Source organism: Oncorhynchus kisutch, linkage group LG4, assembly GCF_002021735.2.
Source record: "Oncorhynchus kisutch isolate 150728-3 linkage group LG4, Okis_V2, whole genome shotgun sequence".
Lineage (NCBI taxonomy): Eukaryota > Metazoa > Chordata > Actinopteri > Salmoniformes > Salmonidae > Oncorhynchus > Oncorhynchus kisutch.
This window is the reverse complement of record NC_034177.2, coordinates 40,149,731-40,167,995: the sequence shown is the minus strand read 5'-3', so window position 1 is coordinate 40,167,995 and position 18,265 is coordinate 40,149,731. Positions and strand designations below refer to the sequence as shown.

The window sequence follows — 18,265 nt, the reverse complement described above, 5'->3', positions numbered from 1 at the left end:
TGGTCGCATCCCCTGCTCAGACATTTCATGCATCAACCAATGGTTGCGTGCCACATCGTTGACTGTGCCGTCGGGCACCAAATTGCTACAACGTGGTTGGTTGATACATAAAATACCTATCCAGGTGCTGTAAGATCTGGCAGGTGTCAGCAACATCTGATATCTTATAGCAATCTGCTACCCGCCTGCACAGTCTGACATGGCACGCAACAGTAGTTGATGCATGCAACATCTGTGCATCTATTTAGGCAGAAACTCAATTGTCTGTCCCTAATGGCACCCCATATAGTGTACCCTCCAACTGCTCACCTCTCCCTCAAAGCACATTGCAGGAGAGGATCCAAGATCCTTCCCCCAGACCTCCTCCAATTAGATTTGAGAATTATGTAAGGCGAGGAGTTGAGGACACCAATGGTTTGACAGCTAGTAACATTTTCAGACAGGCATGGTATCGTGAATGTTGACTGGCATTACCATTACAATATGCATCACATGCAACCTCAGCTCAAATGACTTTGATAAGTCTATAAATCCATATTGACATATGATAGTAACGTATTTTTTATTTTTATTTTATTTTTTATTTTACCTTTTATTTAACCAGGTAGGCAAGTTGAGAACAAGTTCTCATTTACAATTGCGACCTGGCCAAGATAAAGCAAAGCAGTTCGACAGATAAAACGACACAGAGTTACACATGGAGTAAAAACAAACATACAGTCAATAATGCAGTATAAACAAGTCTATATACAATGTGAGCAAATGAGGTGAGAAGGGAGGTAAAGGCAAAAAAGGCCATGATGGCAAAGTAAATACAATATAGCAAGTAAAATACTGGAATGGTAGTTTTGCAATGGAAGAATGTGCAAAGTAGAAATAAAAAATTATGGGGTGCAAAGGAGCAAAATAAATAAATAAATTAAAATTAAATACAGTTGGGAAAGAGGTAGTTGTTTGGGCTAAATTATAGGTGGGCTATGTACAGGTGCAGTAATCTGTGAGCTGCTCTGACAGTTGGTGCTTAAAGCTAGTGAGGGAGATAAGTGTTTCCAGTTTCAGAGATTTTTGTAGTTCGTTCCAGTCATTGGCAGCAGAGAACTGGAAGGAGAGGCGGCCAAAGAAAGAATTGGTTTTGGGGGTGACTAGAGAGATATACCTGCTGGAGCGTGTGCTACAGGTGGGAGATGCTATGGTGACCAGCGAGCTGAGATAAGGGGGGACTTTACCTAGCAGGGTCTTGTAGATGACATGGAGCCAGTGGGTTTGGCGACGAGTATGAAGCGAGGGCCAGCCAACGAGAGCGTACAGGTCGCAATGGTGGGTAGTATATGGGGCTTTGGTGATAAAACGGATTGCACTGTGATAGACTGCATCCAATTTGTTGAGTAGGGTATTGGAGGCTATTTTGTAAATGACATCGCCAAAGTCGAGGATTGGTAGGATGGTCAGTTTTACAAGGGTATGTTTGGCAGCATGAGTGAAGGATGCTTTGTTGCGAAATAGGAAGCCAATTCTAGATTTAACTTTGGATTGGAGATGTTTGATATGGGTCTGGAAGGAGAGTTTACAGTCTAACCAGACACCTAAGTATGTGTAGTTGTCCACGTATTCTAAGTCAGAGCCGTCCAGAGTAGTGATGTTGGACAGGCGGGTAGGTGCAGGTAGCGATCGGTTGAAGAGCATGCATTTAGTTTTACTTGTATTTAAGAGCAATTGGAGGCCACGGAAGGAGAGTTGTATGGCATTGAAGCTTGCCTGGAGGGTTGTTAACACAGTGTCCAAAGAAGGGCCGGAAGTATACAGAATGGTGTCGTCTGCGTAGAGGTGGATCAGGGACTCACCAGCAGCAAGAGCGACCTCATTGATGTATACAGAGAAGAGAGTCGGTCCAAGAATTGAACCCTGTGGCACCCCCATAGAGACTGCCAGAGGTCCGGACAGCAGACCCTCCGATTTGACACACTGAACTCTATCAGAGAAGTAGTTGGTGAACCAGGCGAGGCAATCATTTGAGAAACCAAGGCTGTCGAGTCTGCCGATGAGGATATGGTGATTGACAGAGTCGAAAGCCTTGGCCAGATCAATGAATACGGCTGCACAGTAATGTTTCTTATCGATGGCGGTTAAGATATCGTTTAGGACCTTGAGCGTGGCTGAGGTGCACCCATGACCAGCTCTGAAACCGGATTGCATAGCAGAGAAGGTATGGTGAGATTCGAAATGGTCGGTAATCTGTTTGTTGACTTGGCTTTCGAAGACCTTAGAAAGGCACGGTAGGATAGATATAGGTCTGTAGCAGTTTGGGTCAAGAGTGTCCCCCCCTTTGAAGAGGGGGATGACCGCAGCTGCTTTCCAATCTTTGGGAATCTCAGACGACACGAAAGAGAGGTTGAACAGGCTAGTAATAGGGGTGGCAACAATTTCGGCAGATAATTTTAGAAAGAAAGGGTCCAGATTGTCTAGCCCGGCTGATTTGTAGGGGTCCAGATTTTGCAGCTCTTTCAGAACATCAGCTGAATGGATTTGGGAGAAGGAGAAATGGGGAAGGCTTGGGCGAGTTGCTGTTGGGGGTGCAGTGCTGTTGTCCGGGGTAGGAGTAGCCAGGTGGAAAGCATGGCCAGCTGTAGAAAAATGCTTATTGAAATTCTCAATTATGGTGGATTTATCAGTGGTGACAGTGTTTCCTATCTTCAGTGCAGTGGGCAGCTGGGAGGAGGTGTTCTTATTCTCCATGGACTTTACAGTGTCCCAGAACTTTTTTGAGTTAGTGTTGCAGGAAGCAAATTTCTGCTTGAAAAAGCTAGCCTTGGCTTTTCTAACTGCCTGTGTATAATGATTTCTAGCTTCCCTGAACAGCTGCATATCACGGGGGCTGTTCGATGCTAATGCAGAACGCCATAGGATGTTTTTGTGTTGGTTAAGGGCAGTCAGGTCTGGGGAGAACCAAGGGCTATATCTGTTCCTGGTTCTAAATTTCTTAAATGGGGCATGTTTATTTAAGATGGTTAGGAAGGCATTTAAAAAAAATATCCAGGCATCCTCTACTGACGGGATGAGATCAATATCCTTCCAGGATACCCCGGCCAGGTCGATTAGAAAGGCCTGCTCGCAGAAGTGTTTCAGGGAGCGTTTTACAGTGATGAGTGGAGGTCGTTTGACCGCTGACCCATTACGGATGCAGGCAATGAGGCAGTGATCGCTGAGATCTTGGTTGAAGACAGCAGAGGTGTATTTAGAGGGGAAGTTGGTTAGGATGATATCTATGAGGGTGCCCGTGTTTAAGGTTTTGGGGAGGTACCTGGTAGGTTCATTGATTATTTGTGTGAGATTGAGGGCATCAAGTTTAGATTGTAGGATGGCTGGGGTGTTAAGCATGTTCCAGTTTAGATCGCCTAGCAGCACGAACTCTGAAGATAGATGGGGGGCAATCAGTTCACATATGGTGTCCAGAGCACAGCTGGGGGCAGAGGGTGGTCTATAGCAGGTGGCAACGGTGAGAGACTTGTTTTTAGAGAGGTGGATTTTTAAAAGTAGAAGTTCAAATTGTTTGGGTACAGACCTGGATAGTAGGACAGAACTCTGCAGGCTATCTTTGCAGTAGATTGCAACACCGCCCCCTTTGGCAATTCTATCTTGTCTGAAAATGTTGTAGTTTGGAATTAAAATGTCTGAGTTTTTGGTGGTCTTCCTAAGCCAGGATTCAGACACAGCTAGAACATCCGGGTTGGCAGAGTGTGCTAAAGCAGTGAATAGAACAAACTTAGGGAGGAGGCTTCTAATGTTAACATGCATGAAACCAAGGCTATTACGGTTACAGAAGTCGTCAAAAGAGAGCGCCTGAGGAATAGGAGTGGAGCTAGGCACTGCAGGGCCTGGATTCACCTCTACATCGCCAGAGGAACATAGGAGGAGTAGAATAAGGGTACGGCTAAAAGCTATGAGAATTGGTCGTCTAGAACGTCTGGAACATAGAGTAAAAGGAGGTTTCTGGGGGCGATAAAATAGCATCAATGTATAATGTACAGACAAATGTATGGTAGGATGTGAATACAGTGGAGGTAAACCTAGGTATTGAGTGATGAAGAGAGAGATATTGTCTCTAGAAACATCATTGAAACCAGGAGATGTCATTGCATGTGTGGGTGGTGGAACTAATAGGTTGGATAAGGTATAGTGAGCAGGACTAGAGGCTCTACAGTGAAATAAGCCAATAAACACTAACCAGAACAGAAATGGACAAGACATATTGACATTAAGGAGAGGCATGCTTAGTCGAGTGATCAAAAGGGTCCGGTGAGTGGAGAGGTTGGTTGGTGATTTAGACAGCTAGCCAGGGCATCGGTAGCAAGCTAGCATAGGATGGAGGTCTGTTGTTAGCCACCTCCTGCGCTCCGTCAGTAGATTAGTGGGGTTCCGTGTGGTAGAGGGGATCAATCCAAATCACACAACAACAACAAAAATAAAAATAGTTATAGATATAGTTATAGAGGCCCAAGAAGAAAACATAATAATAATAATAATAATAAAATTAAAAAATTGTCCGATTGTCTATTCAGATAGCAGCCGGTAAGACAGCTAACGGTTAGCAGGCCGCAGATGGGCGTTCAGGTAACGTCGCGACGGAGGAGCCAGCCGAATAACTCCTTCGGGTAGATAACGTCGGCAGTCCAGTTGTGAAGGCCCGGTGGGGCTCCGCGAAGGCAGCAAAACGGGTCCGGATAGGCGACTGCAGCCCAGGTGCGATTGACGGAACTCAGGAGTGATTGACGGAGCTTGCTAGCTCCGGAACAATTGATGTTTGCTCCGGAATCGACGAAGGCCGATAGTCACACGGATAGCAGCTAGCTAGCTGTGAGATCCGGGCATGAATGTCCAGAGAGCAGTCGAAATCCAGGGACATGGAGAGAAAAATTGGTCCGGTATGCTCCGCTCCGAGCTGCGCCGTACAGAACTGGCGATAGACTTTCGAGCCAAAGGATAGCCGATGACCACAAACCGTGGTTAGCTGAACACCAACGACTTACCAGTAAAGGAGCCAACTAGCTTCTGAACTAGCTTCTGGATTAGCTTCTGGCTAGTTTCAGGCCAGCCTCCTGGAGTTTCTGGCTAGCTTCTTGGAGGATTACAGATCTGAGGTAAATAATACTTTTTTATAAATATACATTGGTGAGGCGGGTTGCAGGAGAGTGTTTTGAAGATGAGTTGATGGAAAATAAAAATAAAATGTATGTGAAAAAGTTGTAAATATATATATATATATACAGGACACGACAAGACGAGGACAAAAGACGTCTGAACTGCTATGCCACCTTGGAGAATCATATATAACCGTATAACCTCTTACTTCAAATAAGTTCCTCAGCTCACACCTCCTTTTACAAATATTCAGTGTTCCCCTCAGGCTGATTCTTTGCCCAAGTCCAATCCTCTTCTGCAGTGCTTATCTTGCTGATATACTCAAGCAAACAGACCAAACAAGTCCACACATTCTAGTTTAGTAGCACTAGCTAATTTGGATGCATAAGGTAGCCTGAACTATGCATGCATTGTTCATGGACCACTATTTCAGCTACATAACCACAGTCATTTAGGCTAACTTCATCCATGCTCTAAATGTTATCTGGTACGTAATGTACATGTCAGTATTGGCAGGTTACACATCATTAGGTTAAAGGAGAGCTGTGCATCACCAGCAAGTTGAAGCGTGTCCAGAGATCTGTTGATTAACAAAATTCATTGACCAGTAATTTGGCCATTTTACAGCTTCTTACTATCAGAAAATCTCAGTGTGGTCACACTGTTTATTTTCTCAGCCTTGTCACGGTCTGGCGTCCTTTGTCTTGCTATAATGTGTAATGGAGCGATAATTTGCCTACCTTGTCCGTATCCTGTCAGCTGGATGTGCTGCTGGTTCTTTTTTAACTGAGATCCAGGACCAGGGTCGCATTCATTAGGTCATGCAATGAAAAGTGTTTCTTATTGGAGTCCAAGTAGTCCTTCCCTGTTTACATCAGTCTTCCATTTTGGTTCCTAATGAATATGACCCAGTTACTTGAAATGCGCTGTCTGTCATGGCACTGGTTAAAGCCCCACTGTTCCAACTGAGCAAAGTTATAGGCCTATTCATTAGGGCACACTGTAGTAAAACATTTTGTAACGTAAAATTTCAATGTTTCTTATTCGACAAGGTTCAGGCAGTCCATCCTTATTTCAGTCCGTTATTCTTCCATTTGGTGCCTAATGAATGCGACCTCTGTACTTGAGGTTACTCATTTATGTGCTAAACAAACTGAGGAGTCTTTAGTTTATCTCGAGTCTTCCTGTTTTGCTGTGTAGGACATGATTTGACATCCTATTGTTTCTCATTTAGATGAGACTTTGATATGGGAGCTGAGGAATAGGAAATATGCACAGCAACAGCCAGCCAGTTCGGATTGAATGATCAAAAGCCATGGCAGCAAGAGGAACTACCTGACTGACTCACTGCACAGGACTGCTAGTTTTGTCTGAACCAGAGGGACTTTGTCTTGCATTTTCCCCTTAGCCATTCATCTACTCGACTATGTCCTTGTAATCCAGTAAAGTGTCTAAGATAAATTAGGGATGTGACAAATTTAAAAACAATTTCTTAATGTTTAAACATAAATGTTTTTTTATATCGGTTTCCCGTTAAAATACAAAATTCATAGAATTCCATGTGAATTCACAATGTGTCCCTTTCAGGTGGTTAAGCATTGCACCTGTTCTACCATTACTGTACCTCAATTCCACCTGGAAAAATTTGCATTTCACCACCCTTCTAATTTAACATAAATTTCCTGAATTTTTCAATGGGAAGTTAAGCCCAGGGAATTTAGGGAATTTAGCTTATATTCATCAAAAAAAGTTAGCTTATAAGAGTGAACATTTTTTGTGGGATATACATAAGGCAATTCTAGGTCCTGTGGCATATTTTGGTTAAACTATCCCCAATTCAATGGAATTGCAACCCTCTGCGTGCACAGTCCATTCTTCCATCACACGTGCAGCTGATCTGGCACACTAATGATATGCTATTGATTCCACACTTCTACACTGTCTGAGCCAAGGACTACATGGTTTATGGTAAGTTTTGATTACAATACTGGGTGGGGTGAATATATTTTATGACACATTATTTTTTGTTAGTAAATAGTAGCCTACAGCAAAGTGTGTTTAAAATCATTTCTAACTTGTTAACAATTTCTGCTAGTAACCATGTAGGTTTTAGCTTGCTTGAGCCTGCTAACTAAGGAGTGTTAATTCACCTGTTTCCATACATGTTTCATTTAAAAACATATACCTTGCAAGGGAGTTGTTTAATCTAACTATTTATCTGTACATGGAATTGTATTTGTTTTATTTTTGCAACATCGTGTCACTGAAAACAATGGATACAATCTACAAGTGAGCCAAGGAAATTGTTAGCTATGTGAAGGGTCATCAAGTTATAGCAGCAAAGTGAGAAGAATAAGAGCACCACATTGAAGCTGCCCAGCGACACCCGTTGGGGTGGCATTTTATGATGGTGCCACGTTGAGTCACTGAGCTCTTCAGTATGGTCATTCAACTGCCAATGTTTGTCTATGGAGATTGCATGGTGGCTTGCTCGATTTTATAGACGTGTCAGCAATAGGTGTGGCTGAAATAGCAGAATCTACTCATTTATAGGGGTGTCATTGCCATGTTGTGTGTGTATGTACTAGAGGTCGACCGATTATTATTTTTCACTGCCAATACCGATTATTGAAGGACCAAAAAAGCCGATACCGATTAATCAGGTTTTTAAAATGTATAATAATGACAATTACAACAATACTGAATTAACACTTATTTTAACTTAATATAAAACATCAATAAAATCAATTTAGCCTTCAATTTGGTTTAAATAATGCAAAAACAAAGTGTTGGAGAAGTAATATGTGCCATGTAAAAATGTGTGCCATGTAAAATATGTGCCATGTAAAAAAGCTAACGTTTAAGTTCCTTGCTCAGAACATGAGAACATATGAAAGTTGGTGGTTCCTTTTAACATGAGTCTTCAATATTCCCAGGTAAGAAGTTTTAGGTTGTAGTTATTATAGGACTATTTCCCTCTTTACCTCTATTAACCTTTGACTATTGGATCTTATAGACACTTTAGTGTTGCCAGTGTAACAGTATAGCTTCCGTCCCTCTCCTAGCTCCTCCCTGGGCTCGAACCAGCAACACAACGACAACATCCACCATCGAAGCAGCGTTACCCATGCAGAGCAAGGGAAACAACCACTGCAAGGCTCATAGCGAGTGACGTTTGAAACGCTATTAGCGCGCGCTAACTAGCTAGCCATTTCACTTCGGTTACACCACTCTCATCTCGGGAGTTGATAGGCTTGAAATCATAAACCGCGCAATGCTTGACACACAACGAAGAGTGCTTGTATGCTCAGTCAGATTATATGCAAAGCAGGACACGCTAGATAATATCTAGTAATATCATCAACCAAATGTAGTTAACTAGTGATTGATTGTTTTTTATAAGATACGTTTAATGCTAGCTAGCAACTTACCTTGGCTTACTGCATTCGAGTAACAGGCAGTCTCCTTGTGGAGTGCATGAGAGAGAGGCAGGTCGTTATTGCGTTGGACAAGTTAAGGTTGCAAGATTGGATCCCCCAAGCTGACACGGTGAAAATCTGTCGTTCTGCCCCTGAACAAGGCAGTTAACCCACCGTTCCTAGGCAGTCATTGAAAATAAGAATGTGTTCTTAACTGACGTGCCTAGTTAAATAAAGGTATTATTATTTTTTTATATAAAAACAAACAAAAAATCTGCTCCCAAAAATACCGATTTCCGATTGTTATGAAAACTTGAAATCGGCCCTAATTAATCAGCCATTCCTATTAATCGGTCGACCTCTAGTTTGGACCATGATAGCTCGTTGGTGATGTGGACACCAAGGAACTAGAAATTATCAACTCTCTCCACTACAGCCCTGTTGATGTTAATGAGGCCTGTTCGTCGCGGCTTTTCCTGTAGTCCACAATCAGCTCCTTTTGTCTTGTTCACATTGAGGGAGAGGTTGTTGTCCTAGCACCACACTGCACGTTCTCTGACGGAGGAGTGGCTTCAGAACAAGTCCTTGAGTGGTCCAGACAGATGATTCCATATGTGTTATTTCATAGTTTTGATGTCTTCACTATTATTCTACAATGTAGAAAATAGTAAAAATAAAGAAAAAACCTTGAATGAGTAGGTGTTTCCAAATTTTTGACTGGTACTGTATATGTATGTGATGGGTTTAAATTATAAAGATGGATTTAAAATGCACAAATGTATGGTCACCCTCCATTCACATTTCTCACTGTCAATCGTGAATAATAATTTTGTTGGTGAAAACGTCCATGCATCGTCTGCATACCAACCATTTGATCTCAGTTTCATGTGGATAACTATTTAGATCTTCTTGAGTTGTACTTTGTTTTGAAGTAGACTACAGTGCTTTGAGTTATACGTTCAGTGGACAGTTTTTTAAATATTATGAGGTACATCTAGTACCCAGTCGTACTCCCCTTTGCCACAAGAAGGGGCATGAAAACGGGTATCAAGGGACCTAACGTGTGCCAGAAACATTCCCCACACCCTTACATCACCTCCACCAGCTTGTACCGTTGACACCAGGTAGGATGTGGCCATGGACTCATGCAGTTTAAGCCAAATCCTGACTCTGCCATCAGCATGATCCAACATGATCCGGGTTTCGTTGGACCAGGCAATGTTTTTCTATTCTTCAGTTGTCCATTTGGTGATTGCGTGCCCACTGGAGCTGCTTCTTCTTGTTTTTAGCTGATAGGAGTGGAACCCGGTGTGGCCGTCTGCTGCAATAGCCCATCCGTGACGAGGACCGACGATTCCTTTCTGCACACTACTGTTTAATCCTTAGAGTCTAAGCCGAGGTTGAGAGTTCTACTAATCTAACGTGGAATTGTTTTAAGATGGTCATACTAAGGATTGTTTTGATTTCGATTTTTTAAAATCCCTTAAGGCAGCGTTTCCCAAACCTCAGTCCTCGTGAACCGAAGGGGTGCATGTTTTGGTCTTTGCCTTAACACTACACAGCTAATTCAAATAATCAGATCTTGATGATTAGTTGATTCTTTGAATCTGCTGTGTTGTGCTTGGGCAAGAAACAGAAAGTGCACCCTTGGAGTCCCGAGAACCAAGTTTGGGAAACCCTGCCTTAAGGTATAATTGGTATTATTTGATGGAACATTGAATTTGGCCTAGAGGGGTATAATAGCTTCTAGGCCAGTGTTACAGACCTTAAAGTCAGAAGACAGTTTTTCAGACCACGGGACTGCCGCTGACTGGATGTATTTTTTTTCTTTTTTTTCTTGTCGAACCATTCTCGGAAAACTCTAGGCACGGTCGTGCGTGAAAAGCACAGGAGGCCAGCTGTTTCCGAGATACTGGAACATGCGCACCTGGCACTGAATATCATACCACACTCAAAGTCGCTTAGGTCAATTTTTTTTGCCCATTCTAAAGTAAAATCAAACAGGAACTGGATGCCTATCTGCCTGCTTTATATAGCAAGCCACAGCCATGTGACTCACTTTGTAGGAGTGAACCATTTTTGTGAACGGGGTGGTGTACCTAATAAACTGGCCACTGAGTGTATACAGTGAGCACATTTTGGAGCAGAGGGTGTTAACTGTAGCATAGCCTACTTGTGTTTAGTTTCAACCAAAGCACATACTTTGCCTAGTGGCGCTCTGAGTTTTGGCCATGTGGCAGAAAAATGCGACCATTCGCACAATCATCCTGAAATCTCATCAGAAATTAGGTGGTGTTTTTTGCCTTCCTAGCAATTTCCCCTCCCCTGTTAGCTAGTGATAGCTACTGTTGATGATGCATAAGCTAGGCCTATTTGCAACATTACCATCTCCTGGCCACATTTACCCGCCAGATTCAGTAGCATCTGAACATAATTCATGTTTTTTAAATTTGAGGTCATTTTAGAGTCAAATATAATAGTTTCAGTATAGTTCGTTTTTCAAACTTGTTTTTCCATTTTAATTTTTTTCCATTTTAATATACCGTAATACCCTTGATGTCTTGTCTTGTCTTGTCTTGCATGTCTCGCAAATTTGCCAAAGTAGCCTAAAGTTCGCCTCTTCCCTGGTTTTATTTAAATTACACAACTTTCCCAGGCCTTTTACAGCCTGATTGTTTAGTTAGGCTATAACACAGCAAAGAATAGGTTTAGCGATAACTGCACTGTGATTTACATTTTATGGGGGGGACAGTTTACATTTTTTAAATGTTTTTTTTTTAAACAAGACTGCTGTTTAAGTCGGGCTGAGCTTAAATCTATGAATGTGTTCAAATCTGGAGTCATCGAATGGCTACCTGGACTACCTGCATTGACCCTTCTTTGCACTAACTCTCCTGCACTGACTCTATGCGCACACACTGGAGTCTATCCATACATAATTACACTGACACTCCAACACACACACATAACATGCACACACATGCATACTGACGCCACACACACACCTTCACCACATACGCTGCTGTTACTGTCTAATCTATCCTGTTGCCTAAGTCACTTTATCCCTACCTATACTGTATGTAAATAGCTAGTTCATTTACCTCGTAAACACGCACATCGACTTGGTACTGGTACTCCCTGTATATAGCCATGTTATTTTTAATTTTTAACTCTGAATTGTTGAAAAAGGACCCTTAAGTAAGCTTTTCACTGGTAGTCTACACCTGTTTACGATTCATGTGAGAAATGTGATTTGAGACAACAATCTGCTAGTGATTTCTGTAGCAGTGCAGACTACCAGAGATGATTGATTGACACACACACCAAGGATGAAACTTGGACCACGATGAGAAGCTTGAGTCAACACAGTATGAGGATGCCTCACACTGGGCTTCCTTTCACATACTGGGCTTCCTTTTCACAACTTATCTTCAAGTTGCCAGATGGTTCTGTTTTTGTTAAAGGCTGGCACAAGATTAGCCTGGTCCCAGATCTCTTTGTGCTGTCATGCCAACTACAGTGCCTTCAGAAAGTATTCATACTCGACTTATTCCACATTTTGTTGCGTTACAGCCTGAATTCAAAACGGGTAAAATATACTGTATAATTTTTTGGTCACCCATCTACACATAATTCCCCATAATATCAAAGTGAAAAACCCACTAGGCCACTCAGGTCCATTCAATGTCATCTTGGTAGGCAACTCCAGTCTGTATTTGGCCTTGTGTTTTTAGGTTATTGTCTTGCTGAAAGGTGAATTAATCTCGGTCTGTTGGAAAGCAGACAGAACCAGGTTTTTAGCTCTATTCTGTTTATTTTTAACTATATAAAAAAATACCTATTCCTTGCCAAAGACAAGCATACCCATAACATGATGCAGCCACGACCATGCTTGAAAATATGAAGTGGTACTGTGACGTTGTGTTGGATTTGCCCCAAATGTTATGACACATTTTTTGCAATTTTAACTACAATGTTGATCCATCCTCTGTTTTCTCCTATCATAGCCATTAAACTCTGTAATTGTTTTAAAGTACCATTGGTATCATGGTGAAATCCCTGAGAGGTTTCCTTTCTCTCCAGCAACTGAGTTAGGAAGGACACCTGTAACTTTGTAGTGACTGGATGCCTTGTATCACTGTCCAAAGTGTGATTAATTACTTCACCATGCTCAAAGGGATATTCAATCTCTGCTTTAAAAAATATATGTTTTGACCCATCTACCAACGTGTCCTTTGCAAGGCATTGGAAAACCTCCCCTGTATTTTGTGGTTGACTCTGTTTGAAATTCACTGCTCGACTGAGGGATCTGTATGTGTGGGGTACAGAGATTAGGTAGTCATTCAAAAATCATGTTTAAACTATTACTGCCATTAGTCAATGCAACTTATTATGTGACTTGTTAAGCACATTTCTACTCCTGAACTTATTTAGGCTTGCCAGAACAAAGGGGTTGGATACTTATTGACTCGAGACATTTCAGCTTTTAATTTGTAAACATTTCTGAAAACAATTCCAAATTGACATGATGGGGTATTTTGTGGAGACCAGTGAAACAATCTCAATTTAATCTATTATCAATTCAGTCTGTAGAACAACAAAATGTGGAAAAGGTCAAGGCGTGTGTATACTTTCTAAATGCACTGTATATGGTCAATTGGGCATTACAATGACCACCGAAGGAGTTGGCAAGAGAGTACAAACAGATCTGTGACGAGGCTAGCATAATAACACAGTCTTTCACAGGATGTAGCCAGGTCCTATTTTAAAACCATTTATTTAACCTTTTATTTAACTAGGAAAGTCAGTTAAGAACATTCTTTTTTACAATAACGGCCTACCCCGGACAAACCCTACCCTAACCCGGACAACACTGGGCCAATTGTGCGCCGCCCTATAAAAGCTAGAAGTGAAGAACAGCGGCACATTCTCTGCCAACAGAATCATGTTTAGTTGATCTTGTGGTTTCAAAACCTGTGGGAATTTAGTAAACACGGACACATAGTTGGATGGAGAGTGTGTCAGTCAAATACAGTCAAATAATTCTTCTGAAGATGTTTTTTTTGTAAATTGTCAGAAAACAATTGCTGTGGCAGGCTGGTGGGCTGGTTACATAGCAAATTTAGACATTGACTGCAAAAGCCAGGCATGCGGTGCGGAAACAAGGCGGTTAGATGTTAACCCATCAACATCTAGGCCTTATCAGTCACACACAGAAGCCATGCGCTTTTCCTGTGGCCGCACCAGCCTGTGCCCCACCACAGCATTTACACAATCGACAGTTTCCTTTTCAACTAGACCAGGACCTGTATTCACTAAGCATCTTAGAGTATTAGTGCTGATCTATGATCAGTTGTTGTATTTTAGATCTGAATTAATATGATTACATAGATAGGTGTCAACCTGATACTCGATCAGCACACATGCTCTAGCGCTTTTTGTATACTGGCCCAGTTATCATTGTAGAACACAGTAACTATCTGTTATAGTTAGTTACACAATAATGAAACCTGGCAATGCTCTGAATTCAACATGACATCCAATAAAGAGCATCACATGCGATGCGTGCCGATTTCTTCCTTACATGCTACAGGTAACTGACAAAATAAAGGAAACCCCAACATAGTGTCCTAATCTAATTAAGGTGTTGGGCCACCACGAGCTGCCAGAACAGCTTCAATGTGCCTTGGCATAGATTCTACAAGTTCCTGGAACTCTATTGGAGGGATGCGACACTGTTTATCCACGAGAAATTCCATAATTTGGTGTTTTGGCGCCACTCCTGAATCTCCCATAAGTGTTCAATTGGGTTGAGATCTGGTGACTGAAATAGCCATAGCATATCGTGAAACAGCAAGTTGAGCAGTCTTCGTCACTGATGCTCCCGTCAAATGTGCCCCAACAATTACCCCTATTTCAATGCCACGAAGATCTCTTCTAGCCATGGTAGACAAAATAATGAGCAACTGGGCCTGCCCTGCACTTTTATACATGCCCCTAAGCATGATCGGATGTTAATTGCTTAATTACCTCAGGGACCACAGCTGTGTGGAAGTGCCAGCTTTCAATATACTTTATCCATCTCATTTACTCAACTGTTATCTTTATTTTGGCAGTTCCCTGTATGTTGGTAGTGGGTAAATCCATTTGAAATCAATCAGTTCTTGACAGCATGTCTTTTTGATTTAAACAAATTCCATACATGTTTGCCCATGGAATAAGTGGCCAGAAAGGGACCTTTTGGACGTAATTATTACACAACATTCAGGAAATAATGGTGCTCAAAGTATACCCATTTTGCATATCTGGTACCCCATTGAAATTAAACTAACTTCTAATTACTACCACAAAGATGATTGCCAGTCCACCCACCGCGTTGATTGTCAACTTAAATGGTCATGTCTATTCTGTTATCTATATTTCTATTTCTTTCTCTGATGTCTGGACCTCCAACCATCTTTGTGGTACCATTTGAAAGTTGACATTTCTATTTTATTCCAATGTTAGTATATTGATCAGCCAAAACATGACACACACATAATAAAAAATGTCTCAACCGAGGGCGGGCACAACACAAAAACCTCAGACGTAAAATAGGGTCTAAGCCTTGCAGGTTTTCCCAAACTCTCCTGGGGCCCCCCCTGGGTGCATGTTTTTAGTTTTTTGCCATAGCACTACGTAGCTGCTTTTCAAATAATCAAAGCTTGATGATGAGTTGGTTATTTGAATCAGCTAATGCTCGGGCAAAAACCAAAACGTTACACCTCGGGGGGGAGGCCCCAGGACCGAGTTTGGGAAAACCTGGTCGAAGCTACAACATGCGAATATGAAAAGAATTGAAACATTTTTAGGTAATTGACATAAATGTTAAATGAAATTTCTATAAAAAAAAACAAAAATGGTGTGTGTGATGTAGGGTGTTTTTGTGTTCTTCCCAGGCTTGTTGATGACAGGTGTGTGGTGCAGCCGGACGCAGGAGACCTGGCCATTCCGCCCAAAAAGTTCAGAGGTGAGTGGGAGGAGTCAATGACTAGCTGGCCAACCGCAGAGGACTGCGTTGTAACTCATATAGATGTTGTATTTGATTGAATTAACTCACCGCTTTTCTGCCAAGTTAGCAGTGATGGGCAGTTTAGTAGTGGAGCGTGCCAAAGTTACTGCAGTCCACACACACACACACACACACACACACACACACACACACACACACACACACACACACACACACACACACACACACACAGACACCCTCCCAAGGCCTAGCAGGCCACTATAGCCCCATGTTGTTTTAACAGTGTGGTTTATAGGATGAGGTTTAAGTGTTTAACTGACTTTACAGAATACCATTGAGTAAACAGCCACAAACCACACACATGCTATATACCCCCACCCAGTCACACACTCAAGTCAGTTAGTGACACACTGCCATGCAAATTACACTGAAAAAATATATAAGTGCAACATGTAAAGTGTTGGTCCCATGTTTTATGAGCTAAAATAAAAGATCCCAGAAATGTTCCATACGCACAAAGCTTATTTCTTAGAAATGTTTACATCCCTGTTAGTGAGTATTTATCTTTTGCCAAGATAATCCATCCATCTGACAGGTGTGGCATATCAAGAATCTGATTAAACAGCATGATAATTTCACAGGTGCACCTTGTGATGGGGACAATAAAAGGCCACTCTAAAATGTATAGGATCTTCTGAGAACAGCCACCCAGACAGCTGATGAAACTGGGTTTGCACAACCGAAGAAGTTCTGCACAAACTGTCAGAAACCGTCACAGGGAAGCTCATCTGCGTGCTCGCCGCCCTCACCAGGGTCTTGACCTGACTGCAGTTCGGTGTCGTTAACTGACTGACTTTGATGGCCACTGGCACGCTGGAGAAGTGTTCTCTTCACAGATGAACCCCAGTTTCAGCTGTACCGGGCAGAGAGGTTGTGTGGGAGAGAGGTTTGGTGATGTCAACTTTGTGAATAGAGTGCCCCACAGTGGCGGTGTGGTTATGGTATGGGCTGGCATAAGCTATGGACAAAAAACGCAATTTAATTTTATCAATGGCAGTTTGAATGAACTGAGATACCGTGAAGAGATCCTGAGGGACATTATCATGCCATTCATCCGCATCCGCAGCCATCACATCATGTTTCACTATGATAATGCACGGCCACATGTTGCAAGGATCTGTACACAATTCCTGGAACCTGAAAATGCCCAAGTTCGTCCATGGCCTGAATACTCACCAGACATGTCACCCATTGAGCCTGTTTGGGATGCTGTGTATAGGCTTGTACGACAGCATGTTCCAGTTTCCGCCAATTTCCAGCAACTTTGTACAGCCAATGAAAAGGAGTGGGACAACATTCCACAGGCCACAATAAACGGCCTGATCATCTCTATGCAAACGAGATGTTGCACGTTGAATGAGGCAAATGGTGCCCACACCAGAAACTGACTGGTTTTCTGATCCACGCCCCTACCTTTACATTTAAATCTGTGACCAACAGATGCATATCTATGAAGTCATGTGAAATCTATAGATTTTTTTTTTTTTTTAACCTTTTATTTAACTAAATTCTTTGTTTTCAATGATGGCCTAGGAACAGTGGGTTAACTGCCTTGTTCAGGGGCAGAACGACAGATCTTTACCTTGTCAGCTCAGGGATTTGATCTTGCAACCTTTCGGTTACTAGTCCAATGCTCTAACCACTAGGCTACCTGCCGCCCCAACCTATAATTCATAAACGCTTAAAATGCAATATGAATCTTATTTTTTTTTTTTTTACCTCATTAAGCCATGATGAGGGCCTAATAAATGTATTTCCTTATATGAACTCATTAAAAATTGTTTTGTGTTGCGTTTATATTTATATTCAGTGTACATTATATGTAGTATGTTTGTCTGTGTGATGCATGTATATGTATTCCTCACTCACCTCCCTTTCTGTTTCTTTGTGTCTTTCTTCCTCTTTTTCTCCCAATTTCTTTCCCACTATTCATCTCTCTTTCTCTCTCCAGACTGCCTGTTCAAGGTATGTCCGATGAACAGGTACTCGGCTCAGAAGCAGTTCTGTAAGGCCAAACAGGGCAAACAAGGCAACAACTACACAGAAGCAGACCTATTTAAGAAGTTACAGGTATGACCTTTCTCCAAGTCCTAGTGTAATTAATTCACGGTCCTGGGCACGACACCCACAGGGTGTACAGGATTTAGATCCATCCCAGTACGAACACAACTGATTCACCTAATCAAGGGTTTGATCATTACTGCAGTTGATTCGTCTAATCAAGTATGTTAGTAGTGGGCTAGAACAATAGTCTGCACACCCTGTGGTTCCCCAGGACCTGGATGGACAAGCACTGCTTTAAGGGAATCAGAATCAGTTTGAGCAAGGCGAGGCACAGATTCGCTGATGGTGATCACATAAGAATTAGTCATTGGTGATGCAACGTGATTTGTAGATCGGTGATTCTGCACAATCTGGCTACAATGTAGTTAGCATCAAGCATGTTTTTCTTAATTTCCCAGCATGCAGCAGAACTGGAACAGAAGCAAAACGACACCGAGAATAAGAAGCTGCTTGGAGAGGTGGTCAAGTACAGTAACGTCATCCAGGTAACGGCCAACTACAGCCAACTCCCCTTTCTTATCAGAGACGATATCTCGGTTTGCTTTGTGCCCGTAACCTTGTGTATGTTTTCACT

At 42.1% G+C, this 18,265-nt stretch overlaps 1 protein-coding gene across 2 annotated transcripts in view; it reads left to right on the top strand.

Annotated features, from left to right (window-relative positions):
* Positions 1 to 18,265, top strand: part of LOC109889517 (inositol 1,4,5-trisphosphate receptor type 2) — a 152,453-nt gene that overhangs the window by 3,601 nt on the left and 130,587 nt on the right. For both annotated transcript variants that reach the window (XM_020480989.2, XM_020480988.2), the window contains exons 2-4: positions 15,494 to 15,564; positions 17,579 to 17,697; positions 18,090 to 18,176. In XM_020480989.2, coding sequence (XP_020336578.1) covers positions 15,494 to 15,564; positions 17,579 to 17,697; positions 18,090 to 18,176 — 277 coding nt within the window. The remainder of the gene's footprint in view (positions 1 to 15,493; positions 15,565 to 17,578; positions 17,698 to 18,089; positions 18,177 to 18,265) is intronic.